General features: G+C 40.0%; 1 protein-coding gene across 4 annotated transcripts in view; it reads left to right on the forward strand.

Moving 5' to 3' along the window:
* LOC131073363 (uncharacterized) overlaps positions 1 to 22,793 on the forward strand; it is a 160,658-nt gene that overhangs the window by 104,001 nt on the left and 33,864 nt on the right. For all 4 annotated transcript variants that reach the window (XM_059213159.1, XM_059213158.1, XM_059213157.1 and 1 more), the window contains 2 exons: positions 14,465 to 14,511; positions 14,592 to 14,619. In XM_059213159.1, the coding sequence (XP_059069142.1) occupies positions 14,465 to 14,511; positions 14,592 to 14,619 (75 nt within the window). The remainder of the gene's footprint in view (positions 1 to 14,464; positions 14,512 to 14,591; positions 14,620 to 22,793) is intronic.

Here is a 22,793-nt window from a genome sequence, read left to right on the forward strand (position 1 = left end):
AACAAAGGAATCTGAACAAATGAATAATAGATAGTAAACTTGTCTCCAATGACATGGATTTGATGCTCTATTACCTTCTTCCCACTACTGTTCTCCTCTTTTCACTACAACTCTTTCTTTTTGTCTTCTTCACAAATTGGGAAATGTCTACATGAGCTTGTTTTTTGTTTTTAGTTTTTTTTGGGGCTGTTTTATTTTTAGGTTTGGTTCAAAGGGGTGCAGCGTTCCTTGTGGGTCCACCCATCCCACACCAAGCACTCCAAACTTTTCAAAAGTGTGTTTATTTATTTTTTTTGTTTTAAAATCTGTTATAAATTGCTTGGGACATTGGGGATGACTAGCCAGCCCTTGATGTACCCAGGCGACCCCTTAAAAAAATTGACATATTGAGGATGTTTGGTTTTTCTTGGCAAATAAGCGACGAGGTGGAGATGTTTTCTACTGATTGCCGCATCCCCAAAATGTCTCCTATGGGGCATGGGGTCGTTTTTGGCAAGGTTGTAATGTCCCCTTTCTTGGCGATAGGAGATGAGTAGGGGTTGACCTATCATTCGAGTTCCCATAGATCAATGGTATGGTTAGGGGACTCATTCTGATGGCTATGGAGCTTTGCAGGGGCTTTGTGAGTTGTTTTGGACCTTCAAAGGGCAGTTCGTACTTTTTATGGAGGTATCCTATTTTTTAGGGAGGACTACCAGCTCATTGGTTGACCACCCAGAGGGCCACAGAGCAAAGCAGGATCATTTTTGAGCATTCCCAGATGTTTGGAGACAATTTCCTACTTTCTAGGAGGATTCCTACTTTTTAGGGGGATCACTGCGAGTTAGCCTGCAACACTCAAAGTTCATCCATGGACATGTGGCTTCAGTCAGAATTCGATTTGGAATCCAGATGAGCAACTTTTGAATTATTTGAGAAATATTTAATATTTCCTAAGTTGGATTAAATAAATAATAATAAAGTGAAATAGTATAATCACTTTATATTAATAAAGTGTCCCCTTGGCCCATTTTCCTAGAAGTTATAACTTAATAATATGGTCACTTTTAATGAGGAAGTAGACCCTCAATGGGTTAAACCTCTTAGGGGAAGTTATTTGTTAATAAAAATAAATTTTTTAACATGTGTTATGATGCCAAAAGTACAACCCTAACCCCAAATTCGAATTACAGTATGAGGCCAATAAAGCAACATGTTGGAGGCCATTTTGGGCATCATTGTTATTCATTTTTTGGAGATTACTTTTCATCAGCAGGTCTGCAACGTGGTTGACAGAGATCTGAGAGCAGATTGGAGACAAAAACCTCCATTCTTTGGTGACAAGACGTAGCCCCTTTCACTAATTCAGCATTTGGACACACAAAGAACTTCATTTCAGGCCATTGGGGGCCAAATATCAGAAGTTTGCAGGGTTCGATAGCAATTACAGGGCTTTTGCATCAGGTCTGAGCATATTTGGATGATCTTATCAGCAATTCGGACATTATTCCGGCAGATCATACCTTTCCTAGCTAAGCCATACATCGAATTCTTGCCTGGAGTTTGTAGAAAATAATTACAAGGGTTTTAACTCATCCAATTGCACTAAAATTCATTGTTGGCAATTAGGATCAGCCAATAAGAAGCTATTTTGGAGAAATAAGGTCAAGGTCATATGTGATCAGCATATTCAATAATACAGGGAACTTCTTCATTCCTCGAGGGCCATGCCTGGCAAGGAGTTAGAATTCCATCTGGGTCTGCATATTTCTTCATCAATTGTTTTTAGTAATTCATTCTAAGGTCAATAAAGTCAATTGGATCTGTCAGCACATTTAGGAAGCTCCCATTTCATCATATACTGAATTTCAGTCAAATAAGGAGGCTCAACTAGGCAAGCTTAGGACACCCGGTATGCAAATCTGCTCATTAAGTAGAAATAAAAAGTGATTTTAGATTTATTACATTGCTGTTGTAAAAATCAGAAGTTTGATTTTAATTCTCACTATTAGTTTAATTTCATTTTTGCATTTATTTCCATTATGCATCATTCAAAAACCCTCAAAAACGCATAAAAACCAAAAAACCTCATCAAAACCAAAAAATTATATCGCTGGTCAAAGATTCAGTTGAGACAAACCAATCAGATTTGTGCCAATCCCTAGTTGGCATCTTTCAAAGGGATGCATCCTTGAGGAGCATAGGAAAATATATAATGGTGTCTATAGGCAATATTAATAATACTATTGATAAAACTAAATGAGAATATGATGGATTTTGATGTCTGTAAATACACATCCAACACACATATCATAGGATGCAGGCTTAACTAAGGCAGTTAGCCTTCAAAATACAGATGAAAAACATTAGAAGATCCTAGACATGATTATAAACTCCAACAAATTACTTTCACGACCTCTAGGTCTGTTTACTCTAGTAGCTCTCTAATGTTATAGGATGTCTTTTTTTGAGCCCCATATCCAATTATGGACAATAATATAATTTCTTCTTTCAATATGTTGTAAATTATTCTTATATATTAATATGCATTTTCTTTTTGATTTAGCAGAAAATAAAATCATCCCATGATTGATGAGTGAAAATGAGCTTATGAGAAATTTTAATATCAATGTTCAAGATTCAATTTCTTCGTTATGCACACTCTTATGCAGAAAACTGCAGATGATGTTTTCCGAAAGATAATTGTATCTCGTCAAAAAATGTGACTGTTTCTGCAACCAAAAGATTTCTCATTAACCATCATTATATGTATGTAATAACTGTTGTGATGTATTCACACATCGCCCCATTGCAAATGGGGACCCCACGTTTTTCCGCTTTCTAGGATAGTGTTAGAGTCCTTTTGTTACTAAGCTTTGCGTTGAAGAGGTATAGTTGGTCAAGAAGCTAGGAGTTAGGTGAATAGCCCTTCTGTGAGGCGTGAAATGAAGTAATGTGAGATGAGGAGTCAAGTCAAGAGTTTGATAGAGGAGCCCCTTAGGCCAAACCTAGTTGACTATGCAGGTATTTTCTTGATCCTCCAAGTGACTTGTTGGTGTCTGTTTTATCATCTACCAAACATATCCTATCCTCTCCTGAAAAATCACTACTGATTCCAAGGTCTATATGTGCGAACAAGCGACTTTAGTGGAATAGCTTCTTGGGTAGTGTATGCTGAAAATCTCAAGGGGGACTTACGTTTAACAAGTATCTTGAACTGCTGGATTTAGATGGATTTAGCAATTTTAGGCTCTTCTTTTTTCGGGGATTTTTTGGGATTTAGACTTTCAAAAAAAGGAAAAAGAGATAGGGTTAAGAAGGTTAACCTACTCCTATGAACTCCAAAGACGGTATCAATTGGGTGCTCTCGAGAAACCAAACCTTGCTTCGCCACACTAGGGACAACTACGCAAAGCCGGTGCAATCTTCAATGGGTTGTGCTTATGATCGAGATGTTGGGATGCACAAAGGATGGGCTCAGATTAACTTTGCACGGTAAAATGGAAATCATCCATTTACCAAAGGTATGAGTGGAGATACACCATCAATTGACACTTATCAAATCCTTCATTCAAATTAACAACAATGAAAGCAAATCTATATTAATTTTAACTAAGTGTTGAGGAAATTGAAACCATGCAAATCATTCAAACAATAGGGATTACAAAGCAGCGCACATGCAATATATTATCTGGAAATGACCTTACGCAACATTACATCAAAAACCTCCCACTCTCCAAATGAGAGGAGGCAACCTTATATAGTTTCTCAAAAATAAATGAACGACCGAGATCAAACAGTGATCAAGGGCCCAGATTGAAAGCTACAAACCCTAATTAGGGTTTCCCAAAACTAACTACCCTCAACCAATGAGAAAAGTACATTTGGGACACTTGTCCTTCTTGCTAAATATGAGCCATCAATGAAAATAAAAGGTTGTTGCATTGTGAAGTGTGCTCTTCTGGACATGTTGACTTGGAACGGTCTGATTGGTTGGAAGATGATGAGGCGCCACCTCAACGTGTTGGATGTCTTCCTTGAATTTTCCAATTTGTGTCAAGAAATTGTCTAAGTATGGAAATTTGATTCCTTCTTGTCACCATTTGATTCTGCTTGGGAGCGTCTCTTTTTTAATTTCTTCAGGAGATGAAATCCTTCAAGAAGTTGGAAATTTATTTAACTTTTCCATATTTTTACCAAGTCTGAGAACTTTTCTTTCTTGATGCCTTGAGATTCTTTCAAGTGCCTCGAATTTGGAGAAGAAATCCCTTGGTGAAGTATTTCTCATACTTGGCCGAATTTTGGCCCTCTCTATGCTTGGGCGAACCTTGCTCGTGGTCCTGTCTTCAATTCTGAATTTGGCTTGAAACTCCATTTGTGTTTTCTATGACGATCCTGCCTTCAACTACCAATTTATGTTGCGCGGGAGGAGGGTAAAAGCTCTAGATAACCCCTTGCAAATATGAAATGATGGGATCAAGCTGTTCAGGCATTCGTTGTGATCATGCCCTCCCTCTCAATACCCTGACATTTGGAGAAGAATTTCTCCATGCCTTCATCATAACTGAGGAAATTGGAATTTTCTCATACTTAGCCAAATTTTGGCTATCTCCACGCTCGGATGAACTTTGCTCGTGAACTTGTCCTCAATCCTTTGTTTGGCTTGAAATTTCAGCTGCGATCTCTATGATGATCCTGCTTCTATTTCCTCATGTGACCTGTAAAACCAAAGGAAAATAAGTCAGAAATCTATCTTGGATTAAAGAAAATCGAGGCTGCGAACGGCTAAGTGTTTGGAGATTTCATTTCATTTTCATGCTTAGCCATGAGAATGGGATTTTCACATGTAAATTCTCCAACCTTCAAGATAACTGTGATCACAATCCAACACCACGTGTTATAACTCTGAAAATTTCTTATACTTAGCCAAAAAAATGATTTTCCTCCCTTAGAAATTCGAACAAATTCACTAAAAATCATTTCTCAAACTCTGGAAAAAACTCAGAAAATACATAAATCTGCATCATGAATTTAATTTCACCTTCGAATAAACGGAAGTAAGGCTGGAAATTTCTCAAAAATACTCAAAAATTCAGGAGAGATTCAATAATTCTTCCTTATATCGGTTGTCTTTCTCCAAAAATCTGTGAAACTTTTATCAAAAAAGTTTATCCAACTTCCAGCAATATCCAAAACTTTCTCCAGATGAACTCCAAACTGAAAGTATTTCACTATGCTCTCCTTAATATTTTCGAACTTCTTGGTGTAGAAATGAAGTTTACAACGAAGTATTTGTAAATAAAGTTAAATCCTCAATCAGAAACCCTTAAAGTCTTCCAACTCATGTTTCCAATTTTAACTTCATTCTTTAGGAAAGTGTTGTCATGTTTCTAAATTCGAAGAAAATGTCTTCCCAAAGTTTCCAATTTGGCTATAAGTTTGAAATATTTATTAATCTTCCAATAATCTCTTTTTAAAACTTTCCATTTTGGATTTAAGTTCGAAATCCTTATCAATCTTCAAATATTCTTTTCCAAAGAACTTTCTATTTTGGTCTCTAAGTTCGAAATCCTTATCAATCTTCCAATATTCTCCTTTTGAAAACTTTCTATTTTGGATTTAAGTTTGAAATCTTGAAGGATTTTCATGACATCACTTGTATTTTTGTTGATTTTGTTTGACTTCTATGTTTAGGCGGACTTTTGAAGACTCACCTTCATATTCATCAAACTTTGGCAGACTTTCCTTACCTCTCCAAGGCATGGCGGACTTTTAAGACATGGTTACCGAGGGCAGAGTTTGAAGACCTCTCCTTCAAGCATAGGATGGACCTTCTAACTAAGGCATGGCGGACTTTGAGAAGGCCTTCACATGGCCTAGAGTGGAGTTTTGAAGGTCTTCTTTGATGCTCTTCCTTTGCATGGCAAAGTTTTAAGACATCACCAAGGCGGACTTTTGACTGCTTCCTCATGCATGGCGGACTTTGGAGTTCCCTCCAACATGGCGGACTTTCTTCACTTCTCATGAGAGTGGACTTTTGAGCCTCCAACTTCATGGTGGACTTTAGACACCTCCCTCAACATGGCGGACTTTTGGAGAGACCTCAACCAAGGCGGAGTTTTAGGTTTCCACCAAGGAGGGCGGATTTTGGAAGACCTCTTCAAACATGGCGGACTTTGAGCACCTCTCCATCATGGGGTGGAGTTTAGATCTCTCTCTTCAAGGCGGACTTTTGAAGGCTCTCAAGAGGCATTGTCAGGATGTTTGAGAGTGGTTTCGGACCTCTAGGACTAATAATGCAAAATCTAGTTTTTGGAGGATTCTCCAATTTTCTAGACAGCCAAATTTCAGGACATTTGAGGATCAGGATGACATTGCAGACTTAAATGATTTTTCGAGTTGATTACCCTTTGAATGTGCCATGACCCCCTAAAATATAGGAACTTAGCTTTTTGTGTCAAAACTTGAAAATTTTCGATCACGATCGGAGCAGGCCAGTGCCACCAGTGCAAACCCTAGGTCCCCATTCCGAAAAAGAAAAAAAACAGACATCCCTAAAAAATAGGAAAAACTTTCTAAAAATAGCCATATCGGGGATTGGGCTAAAAATGCCAAAAACGAAACTTCCTAAAAAATAGGAAAAAGCAAAAAAGCAAACTTTCTAAAAATAGAAAGTTGTTCAAATTTGTCCAATTCAATTGCGATCTTCGTCCTTTGGCCTTTCTAGGCACTTTGATGGTATCCAAACTCTGGAATCACTTGGTTTGCAAAAACTAACTTTCAATCCTTAGGACTTGAACCATTCAAAACTGAGCAAGGCTTGGCAAAATTGAAGCGGAAGGCCACGGGACACTTGCAAAAACCCTAGAAAGCAAGAAAAAGAGAGGGTCCCCATTTGCAATGGGGCGATGTGTGAAAAAGGTCACAGCATGACCCAATTACACTTCAATAAGAGGTGAGACCTGGGAGCAAAATTTGACTAAGTATGCTAAAATTTCCTTTGCTCCAGTCTAGGAACGAGTTTTGCTTCCATTGCTCCCTTTTAGGAGTGAAATCCTTCTCTAGGCCTTCCAAATCACCTAAAGTTGCCTGTAATCATCATATGACACCTTAGTTTGAGTGAAGGATTCAATCCTTGATCAGGAACCTTGAATGAGGTTAAGTGTAGAGGTCATTTCCATTGCTCCTCATTAGGCGTGAAAACCACTTCCTTTGCCCTCATCTTGGAGCGAAATTGTTTTCCTAAGCATATTTGAAGAAAATGAGTGAGTTTTAATGCCTTTGACACCATTTTGAACATAGAAGAGGTGAAGTTCATAATGATTTTCGCTAAGGAATGAAGGGAAGATGGTGAATTAGGGTCAATTCCATTGCTCCTTCACAGAAGCAAAAAACACTTCAATTGCTCTCTTTTGAGAGAAAATTTCCCTTCCATTGCCTTGGTTTGAGAGCAAAATCCTCTCGAAAGCATTCATTGAGGGCTTTTGGATAATTTTTTTGTGCATAAAACCAAGAACTTAAGGTATGAGTGGATAAAGGGGGCAAATTTGAGCTCATTTGCATTGCTCAAGATGGAGGGTGAAAATCATTTCCATTGCTCCCTAGTTGGAGTGAAATCCACTTCCTTTGCCCTTGTTTAGGAGCGAATTTGCTTCTAGACCTCACAATGAGCATGGTTTGATGCATTTGAGTTGAGAGAGTGAATGTAAGTAAGCGAAAAGGAGATAAACTTCAACTTGGAGTCATTTCCTTTGCTCCTCCTTTGGAGTGAATTCCACTTCCTTTGCCCTTAGATAGGAGTGAAATTCTCTTTAAGGCTTTCCTTAGGGCTAATTTGACATATCTACACACTAGGAAGGCAAAAATACAAGGTCTAAAGTTGATGCAAAGTCAAAGAATTGATAAAACCTAGCTAAGAAGTGAGTTTGAGGCCTACTTCCTTTGCTCCTCATTAGGAGCAAAACTGCCTTCCTTTACCTGAGTCTAGGAGCGAAATTGCTTATGGAGCCTTTCTTAAGGTTGATTTGATGCACTTGAAGTGATGAAAGGCAAAATTTGATTAAGTGAGAGAGAATTTCCTTTGCTCCCTGATTGGAGTGAAATTTACTTGCTTTGCTCCTTGCGAAATTTGCTTCCTTTGCCCTTGGTTGAGAGCGAAATTGTTTCTAGAGCCTCCTTTGGGGTCAATTTGACATTTTTTCATGTATGGGTGGCCAAAGACTAAAGGTTTGAGTCAGTGGAATGAAGGTAAGTGAATGATATTGAGCTAAGAATCCAATTTGCAATGACTTCCTTTGCTCCTTGATTCGAGCGAAATTCACTTCCATTGCTCCTCATTAGGAGCGAATTTCACTTCTATTGCTCCAATCTTAGAGCGAAATCGCCTTCAAGACGCTTGGTGGAAGAAATTTGGCAAAGCTTGTATATGGAGAGATGAATTGATGAATGGAGGGCAAGAATTTGGCTAAGTATCATAAAATTTCCTTTGCTCCTCATAAGGAGTGAATTCTTGCTCCATTACCTCCCTTTGAGAGCGAAAAAACTCTTCCTTTGCCCTTAGATAGGAGTGAAGTTCATTCCAAGGCTCTTCTTGAGGTTATTTTGACACATTTTCATGCATGAAGAATAGAAAACTTTTTGAATTGATGGAATGGAGAGAGAGGTTGAAATTGTGGCTAATTATCAAAAAAATTTCATTGCTCCTTGTTAGGAGCGAATTCTACTTCCATTGCCTTGATGTTGAAGCGAAAATCACTTCCTTTTCCACTTTGGAGGAGCGAATTTCTCTTTTTGCTCATTGAAAGAGATGCCTATGCCAAATTTGCTAAGTGTTGGAAAATTTCCATTGCTCCCATTTTGGAGCGAAAATTACTTCCTTTGCTCCTTGAGAGGAGCGAAATCACCTACCTTTGCTCCTTCATGAGAGCGAATTCACTTCTAAGGCACCAATTGAGGGTAATTTGATGGTTTTTGCACAAGGAGACTAAAAAACTTAAGGAATGAATGAGGTACAAGAGATCAATTGATGAAGAGGTGATGGAATTGCTCCAACTTCCATTGCCTACCCTTAGGAGCGACCTCCTCTTGTCAAACCTGCAACACATAGAAAGTCATAGACTATGTCAAATTAATAGGGTGTATAAAGGTCATATATCATATGTGTGTTTGATATCAGATTTGTTATGTTTTGCAGATGTGAAAGGAGGATTGCAAGACCCCGCCACCATACAACTTCAAGAGGATCTCATAGGCAAACACAAGGGTACTGTTATCACAAAAGCTTGCACCCTTGCTAAGCTACTAACTTAGCAACCTTGTGAAATATGGAAACAACCCTGAAGTGTGGGACCTTGCACAAGGGGTTGAATCTCCGGAGAAGGCCGACTTCCTTCTTCAATTAGGTGCAGGTGTTGAACCAACTCAACACTTAAAAACTAACTCCTAAGCCTATCCTAACAACTTGCAGAGGTAAGGGGAAGAGAGAATGCTTGAAATGAAAGGAGGTGATGCACCAAGAAGAGATTGTTTCTCTCCCTACCGAAATGGCACAAGGAACCAACTAAAAAATCCAAGAGATGCACAACTTAAATTGCATAAACGACCCAAACGCATGTATGGAGGTTAGAATTTGCTAAGTGTCAAGAGGGGAGAAGGATTCCCACAAGTCACACTCAGAAAACAAGTTAACACAGCATATATGGAGAGAAAAGCCACAAGATATACACCTATGATGAAGGTAAGAAAAGCATACATAGCATACATAGGTTAGAAGGAGGCAAGAATGGCGATTTTCAATTAATCATAAGGCCAAAAGCCAATCTTACAGTTGTAGAATCGCAAAAATAATTACAATTCTCCAAGAGAAGAGAAAGAGCATAGGAAAGCTTAAGGCAGCAGGGAGAGAGCCCTTTACAATGAGGCTTAACAACCTTATATAGAAAAATGGTTACAAGAGTGATCATGACCCCTGCATGTCAGTCTGGAAGTGCAGGGAAGTGCATGGACTTGACTTGTACATGCAAGCAACCTAGCCATACCGCCAAAGGCAATTCTGAGGAAGGTGGACTGATTATCCTTCCAAAGTCAAACATGACATAAGTCACCCAACATGGCCCCGTACCTCCCTCGATGGAAATCCTACCAAAAACACTTAACGCACCCTTGTGGCTCCACAAAAGAAAGTGCACAAGTCACCAAAATTGTCGAAGCATGAAAAGCCTTGAGTGTTGATCACGCCATCCGGAAGTGTTGCCAGTCAGAAGGAAACCCGGAGACTTTGGAAGCTCGGACTCCCAAAGTGAGGAAGACAAGGGAAGGAGCAAGGAACTTCGGAACCTCGGGGTTCCGGAGTTCCGGAGAACTTCAAAAGGTTAAGGAAAGAACTTTGGAACCTCGGCGTTCCAGAGTTCCAGGATAGGGAGAGGAAGAGAAGAAAAGGAACTTCAAAACTTTGGGGTTCCAGAGAGAAGAAGGGGAGGGAATTGCGCAAAGGAACTTCGGGGTTTTGAAGTTCCGGGATAGAGAGGCGAAGGGCTAAAGAGAGAAGGGGAACTTTGGAACCTCGGGGTTTCGGAGTTTCGAAGAAGGAAAGAAAGTGGCTAAGGCAAAGAACTTCGGAACCTCAGGGTTCCGAAGTTCCGGAGCAGGAAGAAAGAAGGAGACAAGGGCAAAGAAATTTGGAACCTCGGGGGTTTCGAAGTTCTGGAGAAAGAGGAAGAGAGGGCCTGGGGACTTCCGACAAGGCAACACGTCAAACCATGATTCTATGGCCTTTATCCTTGATCAACTGGTGCAGCGCTGGTCCATGAAACATATCCCTGATCGGTTTTTACTGATGGACCAATGGTGTCATAAAATGACAACAGGTACCAAGAAGGTGACTACACAAGAAACATTTACTAATACAAGGACATGATCCAGCTATTCAAGGTTTGATGCATTGAAAGAATCAACAACATGAAGGGAGTCACAAAGAAGGAATTCCGAAGGAGAGAAGCAGTTGTGACATCAAGAGTTCAATCCAAGGCAACATCAATGCTTCAAAACTAAGAGGAAGTCAAAATCTATACCTTGAACCTCCATGATTGAGACATTCAAGAGGATAGTTTCAGTAGAGTTAATCAAAGTTAGAAGAATATGATCTATCACCATCACTAAGCTTGGAATTGTTGAGTATCAAGAAATATTGCTCAACATTCTTTCATATCAAGTCTACAAGTGCAAGTTGAGGTGTCATCCCAGTCACTACTCTGCTAAATCAAGGAGTTCCACATCATCACGTCCGGATTCAATGAACCAAGCTCATCATATGGAGTACAAACTTTGAGGCACCTACCCCCGTTTTCTATTGGTTCACATTCAGTATTGAACTTGAATGTAATTATTTCATTGGCTAGAATAAAGTTTGTTGTAACAAACCCTATTTAGGGTTTTCATTGTAAAATCTTGGCCATTGATTGGGTTTGATCCAGGCCATTCATTGTAATGAGCTCTCTATATAAAGCTCAAGCTCTTCATTTGTAAAGGTTAATAGAATAGAAGAATAGTAAAGAGTCAATAGAATATCGTGTAGTCCAAGGATAGATAGATTAGAAGATAGAATAGAAGTTAGATTAGGAGGAGGAAGAATTATTGTTAAGACTTGTAAATGAGATACTCTTTTCATTAAAGATATGGTGAAATGCATTATTTCAACAAGCTACATGGTTTCTACTTCTTATTTGCTTTCCTATTGATTAGATTGAATGGAGGAACTTGTCGAATGCATTTGTGTGGAATCCGTTTAGTCCATACCACTAGCCTCTTGCTGATTGTAAGTGTCCCTTGCGTGGTCAACTGGAATGATATGAGCTAACTTCAAATTGTTATATATCCATTGTTTATGCATTAACTTGAATGGTAATCAATGTTTGATGATAATGATTTGAACATCTTTGAATTATCCCTTAGAAGATTGCACTAAGCTTGTGTCAAATTGTTTAGTTTGATGGTGAGACCTTACCCACTAGGATTACATTGAATCATTCACCCATTCTCTTGCATTCTTAGGATTAGGAAAAAATCCCTAAACCCTATGCCTTTTGCTCTTTCTTTATTCTCCAAGCAAGTAGTTAGGATCTAAGTTCCAGCGATTCAAGCATTGAACAATTCAACGTAAGTCCCTTTGTGATTCCGACATAATCACATCACACCATTGAGCTTATCCACGCATCATGACCCGACATTTATGAACCTTGGAGTTATCTCAAGTGATCCTTATGCGAATCTTCAACATTTGAGTAACTTTGTTCAAGAGAGGATAAGATACTTTTGGATATTTTATTTTGTGTTCACATGTGCATAAAAAACACATCAACAATAACCCTACTGATTTTGAAATCCAATTTGTTCTATCTGCTCACTGAGAATTGTATCAAGCAATTTGCAGATTTTCTGAGCAAGTTTAATTTGTTGCAGGGTTGTCTATCATAGTTTCAATGTTTATCTTTGCATCATACTAACATATGCTTTTAAAAGGAAAATGAATCAAATCATACTGCTGTTTCAAGACTTTACAAATTTATTGGAGAAATTAATAGGAAGAAACAAAATATATTCTGACCTTTATATATTCAGGAACAGCTGTTACAATTAAAGGTATCCACTGCCCAGAAATGAATGCATATAAATCTATCCTTTTGGTGGTTTGAAAGGCTTTAACATGCCCAGTTCTGTCTGTAGGTTCTTCAAATATACTATCCAACTGACTGCAATTATATCTCAGGTTGATGTGCCTCACTTTCAGCCTCCAACACCTAAGCTTTTCCTCCTTTATATGCTGCCTTAATCACTAGCTTTTGTAGTGACACAAAGATGGATACTATCTGCCATTCTTGGCTAGAACTCATGCTCAGCCTGTAGAATATCTATAAACCCTGCCATTCAGTATATGTAAGGATATCTCACGCCAATGTACCTGCAACTTCAATTCCTCACAACGCTTGCTTCACGGCATGATTTGCCTTGCAATTTACCAGTAATTGTGCCAATGAGAAGTTCTACACCAGGAAATGAATACCCGTGCCAATATATATATCTCTCCAGATTTCTTCAACCAAAGAAACAGGGACGACTGCACACCACAAGATAATATCCCTGTTTCAATTATAGAATGTTTGCAGAGATTAAGTGTGAATTGATACTGACTAATTCACCAACAACAATGATAATATTGTATTACTTATGCCCCATCACACCCAGGTCATCGTTCTCATGTTGGCAAAGTGATATCTCATATCATTTGTTTTGGCATATAATTTCTTATGCTGATACAGAGAAATATAATTCTCATGCCAAATATCTGGTGTGTGAACTGAACAAGTCATCCAATCTGAGGGTCCCAATTTAAATATTTTAAGTGCAGAAACTTACTCCAAACATCAGGCAAATACTACGATAATATTAATAAACTGTAGCAGCCTAAACTCATGCCAATATCTACTTTTCAATATATTCAGGCGGAATAAAATCTCCTGTTAATATTCATTCATTATTAATATATTGCCCATTGATGATATTAATCCTTTCCATGCCAACTGGTATTAAAGGCCGAAACAAATATTCAATTCACAATCTGAAAAAGGTAATCGCCCAAATAATCTTTATTTTATTATGTCCAAGTATTTGCCAAAGTAAGCTTCTTGTATGAGGCCGCTTATAAACTAATTTACAACTTGCATGCCCATTTCATTGCAATATAAAGACCCACGATGACTAATAAACTAATCACCCAACATAAGTGATAAAATGCTTATTTTCCAACCTGAATGATTTATTTTGAAAATGACAGTATTAACTTTGAAATTAATAAAATACCTTCTGAAAATTTGTCTTTGAGGGAGACTTCACAAATCTTTCCTTCACTATGCCCCAATTGAGAAATCTGGATGATTCCTCCAAGATCACTTAAAGTAGATCAGTCCCACTACTGAAAGTGATGTTCTCAGGTTTCCGTCCTGAGCCCACAAATCTATGAATCTCCTTAGAAACTCTAATGTAGGAAACAATTAATCATTTCATAACATCCTCAAACCCAAAGTCCCCCTTTATGATATTATTTTTCAGTTTTTTCCCCTGACGGTTGCTGATTAGTGACTTAATAATTTAATTTGCCTTTTATGCATTTTACGTTTAATTTCCCAAACTTGTCAAAATTGGGACATTACAATGTATAATGCTGTTCTTTTTTTAATTTAACCCTAAACCGACTCCCATAATCTCAGGTCTCTGAGAACATTCCCTACCCAGTCTCATGTAATAAATAATGTTTTTCCATGCTAGATGACTCACCAATGGTAAGGAAACATGTCTTGTAAAAACACTTTTGATAGTTGAGCAATTTTCATATTAATGGACTATGAATATTTTAAGAAACATTAGAAGTTTTATTATATGCCAGAATAGCTCCATGTAGTCTCACCATTTTAATTTTCCAAATTTTGTATAGGAAGCACACGAGTGCGCCAATGGCTTTGTCCCAAAGTGCTAAGAGAGGTAAGGCAAGTTTGTTTTCTTAATTGATAAAATGTTGCTATATGAGAAGTGCTTATCGATTGTGTTTGTTTCCTATACAGATGATCCGTGTCTTAGCACCCAACACAGGTATGTACCATTTTTCTTTTTCCTCTGGATATATTAAAAATTGTTACAAAACTTAGGTTTATTTTCATTTTCTGCTCTATTTTTCAAATTTGTTTTGTTTCATGAGTGAATAACTTAATATCATTCTGGAAAGTGTCATTTTCATGAAATGCCATCAGCAACAAATTAGCAGGCAAAATTTGTTAATCCTCGTCTAAGCGAGTTTGAGTGGTTGAGTAAACAATTTTTATGAAAGAAAATAGGCTTATACTTCAAAGAATGATCAGTTGCATTTGGTATTATTCATAGGTGCAGTTGAATACGAGACATTGTCTCGAGCCATTTAAATTGGCTATGCATGCATGCATTAGACGTTTTTTAAATACTATTCTTAAATTTTCTGTAAAACTTGATTCTTGAAATTTTAGATAAAAGAATCTCTAGTCCTTCAGCTCCGAGTAAAATTTCATACTTGATTCAAGAGACTCTTCATCTAAAAAACTTTTTATATAAGGGAAAAAAACTAATGTGCAGAAGCAAATTCCTAAGCTTGAATGTAACCTTAGCAATGTTCAAGTATGGTTATCACAACCTTCATTTTGAAACAAACATGACTTATGGTACTTCATTTCATACCTTGAACAAATGAATCTTTTCTTAGTCGAAAAATCTAAGCCGAGATCTAAACAAGAAAACATGAAAGTCACTCATTCTGTCAGTTGTGCAGCTGAAACATTGTGTTTTGCATTACTAAACTTGGATCTGAAAGAGTTAAAGTCAAACTTGACTCGTTGATTTAGGAGCATACTGGGGGTTGAGCATTCTTGCATCACCTGAAAAGAGATTCATTTCATTTTGCTATGTTTTGATATTTGTCATAGTAGACTAGCTATTGTGTTTAAGTTTGAAGTCTGTTTTGTGGGTTTTGGTGTGCAGTTTTGGTTGTGTGCTTGGGAGACTGGGCAATCTACAACATTGCCAGAAAGGCCATTAGTCGTGACATTGGTGCCACATGGGTCACAAAAGCTGAAGCAGACTCTTGACTTTGTAAGTGAACCCTCTTAGAATCATAGAGAGAAATACATGTAACTGTTGTCATTTTATGACACCCTTGGTCCATCAGTGAGAACCGATCGGAGATATGTTCCATGGACCAGCGCTGCCCAGTTGATCAAGGAGAAAAGTAGTGAATTCATGGTTTGAAGTGTTGTCTTGTTGGAAGTTCCTTGGCCCTCTCTTTCTCTAGCTCGAAACTTCGGAACCTCGAGGTTCCGAGTTTCTTTGCCTTAGCTTCTTTCTTTCCTGCTTCGGAACTCCGGAACACCAAGTCTCTGAAGTTCCCTTCCTTCCCTTAGCTTTTCTTTTGTCTTCTACCCCCGGAACTCCGGAACCCCCAGGTTCTGAAGTTCCTTGCCCAACTACGGAGACCCCGGTCTCCGAAGTCCCCAAGTTCCTAAGTCTTCTACCCCGAAGCTCCGGAACCCCCAGGTTCCGAAGTTCCTTAGTCTTCAACCTCGGAACTCCGGAACCCCCAGGTTTCGAAGTTCCTTCCCCAACTACGGAGACCCCGGTCTCCAAAGTTCCCCAACTACGGAGACCCCGATCTTCGAAGTTTTTCAAACTACTTCCGACTTGCAACACTTCCGGATGGCGTGATCGACTGAAAGATCCCTGATGGATCCCCTTGCTGATCTGCTGTAGTTTTTAAATTAATAAACTAAATTTTCCTGTGTTTCCTTTAATGGTTTTAGAGAATAGACAGAAGATGCAGAAGGTTTGTTTATTTTTGTGTTTTTGATAGTTTTTCAGCAAATAATAATTGAAGAACAAGTACATGAAAAGAGTACTGGAAATAAATGTTCATACACAGCCAAATCAGAATCGTACCAAGCAGATTTCTGATTATTTAAATCAAATAATTATCCAGATAGTGATTCCAAACAATTCCAGGAAGATTACAATAACAATGATTCCAACCTGGATAAAGAGTGAATACTGCAATCAAGAATGAAGCTGCTGCAAATGTCCAACGCTCTTACATAGCTCCACGTGGGAAGAGAAATGGCTGCAAGGTACAGCCGTACGGCTGTTAGGTGATGCCAAGCTGGAAACCCCAACCTCCACGCTGAACCCTAAGTCTGTCCACTGAATTCTCCAGAAAGATGTCGTACCAACTCCAAGGCACTGAAACTGAATGCTAGAACCAATAACCACTGTGCTGGGGGCTACGTCCTTGACAGGCAAGATCCTGGGGTTTTCGTCCCAGATGCTGAATCGCTCTCTAGAGCAAATTCTCTAAATCAAAGATGAAAATGTGTAAAAGATACCAAGAATTAGGTCTCAACTTCCTTATAACACCTTCCCACTTAGCTCGAACCCTAAAAGTGACTCAATGTGGCGTTTAGGGTTAAAATGTTATATTTCTCATTTTAAGTTGCCAATTGCATAGAAAAACGACCCTTTTTCAAATATAAAGAAATCCGTTCACCGAAAGGATCTGAGTCAAAAGAGAAATATTTAGAAAAGTCCAAGACCTTTCCAACGAGCTATTACACATGGGCATATGCATCCAGATGAAGCCAAAAACCCCTTATTACTCCAAAATGGCTATAAACATAGCCTTATTTAATTAATTAAACGCTAACTTAGGAAATATTTAAATATAACCCAAATAGCTGCAGAAGGCTCAAATGACTCCAAAAGCCTGAAACGGAACCTGCCACCTATTTGTGACTGAAGTCGGAAATCATGGATCCACTGGCAATCTTATCCCTAAAATCTAGGGATGCTCCTAGAAACTAGGAAACAGACCCAAATCTCCTGAAACTGAAACCAAGGAATGGTCTCATGGAACCCCAACCCTGGACGCTGTCACAACCTCCTTAAAAGTAGGAACTGCCTCCTAAAATGTAGGAACTGCTCCAAACTGGTCTACTACTGCCAGAAACACCAAATCCAAACACTGAATATCCTGACTGAGTCTCTATCCACCATTGCCAACCTACAAGACTCCATAATAGGCTAACTCACATGTCTCTGCTAGACAGAGCTAAAGAGGGGACATGACATCGACACTCAAAGCTTTAAATGCTCCAACAGTTTTGGTGACTTATGCACTTTTTTTGTGGAGCCACAGGGGTGCATTTAATGTTTTTGGTAGGATTTCCATCAAGGGAGGTACGGGGCCATGCTTGGTGACTTGTGTCATGACTACATACTTTGATTTTGGAAGGTCAGTCAATCTATCTTCCTTAGAATTGCCTTTAGAGGTATGGCTAGGTTGCTTGCATGTACAAGTCAAGTGCACGCACTTCCCTGCACTTCCAGACTGACATGCAAGGGTCATGATCACCATTGTAACCCATTTTTCTATATAAGGCTGTTAAGCCTCATTGTAAAGGGTTCTCTTCCTGTTGCCTTGAGTTTTTTTATGCTCTCCTCTTCTCTTGAAGACTTGTAATCTTTGCATTTCTGCAACTGTAAGATTGGCGTTAGGCCTTATGTTGTGTATGCTTTCTTACCTTCATCATAGGTGCATGTTGTGGCTCTTTCTCTTCATATATGCTGTGTTAACTGGTTTTCTGAGTGTGACTTGTGGGAATCCTTCTCCCCTCTTGGCATTCAGTGGATTCTAACCTTCATCTATGCATTGGGGTTACTCATATAACTGAAAGTTGTGCATCTTCAGGGTGTTTTAGTTAATTACTTGTGTCATTTCAGTAGGTTGAGGAATTAGCTTTGAAGTGTTGAGTTGGTTCAACAACTGCACCTAGATAGAGAAGGAAGCCGACCTTCTCCGGAGATTCAACCCCTTGCGCAAGGTCCCACACTTCGGCGTTGTTTCCATGTTTCACAAGGTTGCTGAGTTGATAGCTCAGCAAGGGTGCAAGCTTTTGTGATAACAGTTTTTGGCACGCCCGGTGGGACTTATTCAATTCACATGCTAAGGATTTAGTGCTATTCTTAGTGTTTTGGCCTTTTGTGGCAGTCATCTCTCAAGCACTTGGCGACTTTGCTCAAGGACCAGTTCGTGCTCACACAAAGTTCATAACTCTAGGACCCCGAAACCCCCAGGTTCCCAAGTCATCATAACTCTGCTTACTCCGGAACCCCGAAACCCCTAGGTTTCGAAGTCAGTGAAGCCATCTTACTCCGGAACCTCAGAACCCTTAGGTTCCGAGGTGCTAGGCCCGGAAGCTTGAAACTCCCAGGTTCCGAACTCCCGAACTTCCGACTTCGGACATCTGAGCTCTTGAGGTGCCGAAGTGGTCACACTCTGCAACTCCGGACCTTCGAGCTCCCGAGGACGGTTGCAGATTTCATGCCTAGAATTCATACAAGGGCCTCTTCTGGGGGCAGTTTCCAATTCATAGAGCTTCCATCTGTAGCTCTAGAAGGAGGAGAGGTAGACCTTCATTATCACCAGTCAGGGGTGACGAGGTTGTAAACACTCCATCTCCCAGGTCTCGTTCTACTCCTCCATTTACAAGACCTTTTCTATCAAGGGCTCCCACCACTCATATAAATAGACCATTGTTTCACATGGCGAGAAATCAAGTCTTTGTTACCTTCAATGGGGGGAGTCCCCTTGTTTTGACTCAATGAAATGACATACCAGTGGCTGCGTTGAAGAGTATACCATACTTCACTTGTAAATAGCTACTACACCCATTGAGCACATTCAAGACATTGCAAACATCTACTCCGTCCATAACGTCACTCAAGATGATGTTGCTGTTAGACTCTTGGCCACATCTTTGAAAGGCAAAGCCTTGGAGTGGTATAGAGGGTTGCCGTCTAGCTCCATCCACAATTGGGATGAATTGGGGGAGAAATTGTGCAACCATTTTGAAGACAAAAGTGATCACCTATCACTTGTGGAGTAGTTAACTATGATCAAGAGGGCACCCCACGAGTTCATGGGAGACTTCAACTTCAAATTCCATAAGACATGGAATAGGATTCCTGCTCTAGTGAAGCCATCCCCAAATCATGCCTTCTTGTATTATCTTAGAGCTCTCAACAGCGATATAGCTGTCATGGTACAATCGATGGGTGGAGCCTCTCTACCGGGTGCATATGACATAGCCATAAGAGCAGAAAATTGTTTGATCCAGGCTGGGAAGATAGCTCCAAGGCCTCCAATGTCTCTCTTCTCAGAAGCTCCTACTCAACAACTAACCTTGGCTCCTATTCCCATGGCACCTGCAAATCAACCATCCACGCCATCTACGTCCTCTAATGAGCTCCATGAGGTCAAGGCTCTATTACAAAACTTTGGCAATGAATTGGTGGCACTGAAAAGACAACAAACTCAGTATAACAGACCTTACCAAGCACAAGGTTAGAATTATCAGCAAAACAGGCCACCTTTTCAAGGGCAAAACTAATGGAAGAATGCCAGGCCTTTGAATAGTGTGAACCCCACAAACGCAAGGAACTCAAAGGCGATAGTTCCAATGCAAAATAACCTTGCCCAAGAGCAAGATTGGTGTCAACCATGTAATCAGCCACACAACCAAGGTGTATGCCAAAGTGGAGGGTTTGCCCAAACCTTAGTGGTGCAAGATGAGTTGACCACTTCTTGCCAACAATATGACCCTAATCAGCCTAGTGTTGGTCCCCAAGTTCACTTACAAGGGGATTCTACCTTTGTCAATTGGCAGGAGGCAGAATTCTGTGGTTTGAACCAAACAAATGGTGAGTCCATGTTGTAGTATGCGAGGTCAAAGAAGAGAGCCATGGAGGCTTGCTCACCTTCAACATCAATCCAAGCTCCAACACCCAATGTAGCCATCCATGATACAAGCCAAAGTACCATGCAAGGGAACAAGAGGCAGGAGGAGACCCAGGTCATCCAAAGAGCAAAGGCAGACCTTGTGGCCTCAAAGGGGCCTCTAAAACCAGCCGGTGTCCCTTTCAACATAGTTGATCAAATGAAGAAGGCCAACCTCAACGTCACTATGTGGGAGGCCCTTTCAATCCCATCTCAAAGGGATTTGCTTAAGGAGGCACTGAAGGAAATCAATCAGTCAGGTGAGGAGGCAGCAATCAACGGAAAGACAGTCTCCACTAGTTTGGTGCAAGCCAAGGAGGAAGAAGATTCAATCAAGATCAGCAAGCCTCCCCCTTTTTATCTCTCCTTAATCATATGAGACAATTCGGTTCACAACTGCATGATAGATTCAGGAGCTAGTAGCTCAGTCATGCCTAAGAGGGTAGTTGATCTTCTTGGCATAGAATACGAACCTGTGACCAAAGGGGTGGTCCAATTAGATGGCACTTCTATAAAGACAGTAGGGGTGGTAAAAAAAATGAAGTTAACCTTGCATGCATGCCTTGGTTGCATTGTCTTGCAAGACATATCAATCATCGACCTCCCTGCCTTCTTTGCGATTTGCCTGTCTAGAGACTTCACTGCGAAGATAGGTGGGTACCTGTCTTCCGACTGGTCCCATATGCTATTTCGAACAAGGTATGGTACCAAGGTCACCATAAGGGCAGAGCCCATTGCCCAAAACCACATTGAACCCTACACCCCTAGCCCTATAAACATGAATTGCACTTTGCATGAAGAGGGGGAGGAGTGTGCTGTCCGTGAGCCTGCTACTCTCTTGCAAGAGGTTCCTGATTGCTTGCTGGACGAATGGGCCAATGCTTTTCAGTTTGATCCATTAGCTGAGATTGAAGAAACTGGGCTTGGCACCTACTGTATCCATGAAGAGGATACTCCTATCCCCAACCTCATCAAGACGCAAGGAGATTCAGAGGGGTTATGTAGCGTGTTTTTTGATGGTTCAAGAAACAAGAATGGTGCAGGTGCTGGGGTAATGCTTGTTTCTCCTGAGCAGGAGAAATATTTCTTCTCTTTTAGGCTTCAATTTGGTTGCACTAACAATGTCGCTGAGTATGAAGCCTTGATCCAAGGTCTCCAACTTGCACAAAGCAGAAAGATCATATCTCTGCAAGTATTTGGAGATAGTGAGCTGGTTGTTAATCACATCCGAGCCCAAAGTGTAGCAAAAAAAAACCTACTCAAATCATACAAACACAGGGTTTGGGACTTGATTGAAGGATTCGAGGCCTTCAATATCCAGAGCAATCCTAGGGGTCAGAACAAGCATGCTGATAGGCTTGCAGCAGTTGCTGCTCAGTTCGACATACCAACGCATGTTGCACGAGAGGAAGAGCAACACATCAGACTTATTTTGAGGTCTGCTGTCCCGGACAATCAAGTGAATTGGCAAGTGTTTGAAAGCGATCAACAGATCGTCAACTTCTTGCAAAATGAAGCAGAGTTTTCTGCTAAAAATCAGTCCAAGTTGCAAGACCTGTATGGAGATCAAATCATGCAGCTCAACTCCAACAAGTTGCCAAAAGGTCTAGTTACCTTGGACGTCATTTTCAACTCGGATGATCAGTTGAAAAAGAAGATGAACCCGGCTGCAAAGAGGGGTGATTACAAGCCAATCGTTGTTGCTGAGGGTAGGTCCTTGAACTTGGGCAAGGTGTGTTCCTCAACCGAGCAAAAGGCCTTCGTTGAGCTTTGCCAACAATATGATGACATAGTTGCTTGGACCTATGAAGACTTGAAGGGTTTTGATCCTAGCTTAGCCTAGCATACCATAGAACTAAACTCGGATGCAAAGCCAGTAAGACAAAAGCAAAGGCCAATAAATCCCAAAATTGAGCCGCTAATGAGGAAGGAGTTGACCAAGCTCATAGAAGCCAATATCATCTTCCCTATCAAGCACTCCTCCTGGGTGGCCAACCTTGTCCCTGTAAGGAAGAATAATGGGGAGATTAGACTATGTGTAGACTTTAGGGATCTCAATAGAGCCTCCCTTAAAGATCACTATCCCCTTCCCTCTATGGAGTAGATTCTCCAAAAGGTCAGTGGCTCAGAAAGATTTTCATTTTTGGATGGGTATTCAGGCTACAATTAGATCTTGGTCCGGGAATCAGACCAAGACAAGACTGCATTTACTACTAAGTGGGGCACCTATGCTTATTGTAAAATGCCCTTTGGGCTAGCCAATGCAGGTGCCACGTTCCAAAGAGCAATGGACATGGCCTTCAAGGTTGTATTAGCAAAGTTTGTACTTGTATACCTTGATAACATAACTGTTTATTAAAAACATGCAGCTGACCATCTTGGTCATCTTGATCAAGTGTTCCTAAAATGCAGGGAGTAT

Source organism: Cryptomeria japonica, chromosome 10, assembly GCF_030272615.1.
Source record: "Cryptomeria japonica chromosome 10, Sugi_1.0, whole genome shotgun sequence".
Taxonomy (NCBI): Eukaryota; Viridiplantae; Streptophyta; class Pinopsida; order Cupressales; family Cupressaceae; genus Cryptomeria; species Cryptomeria japonica.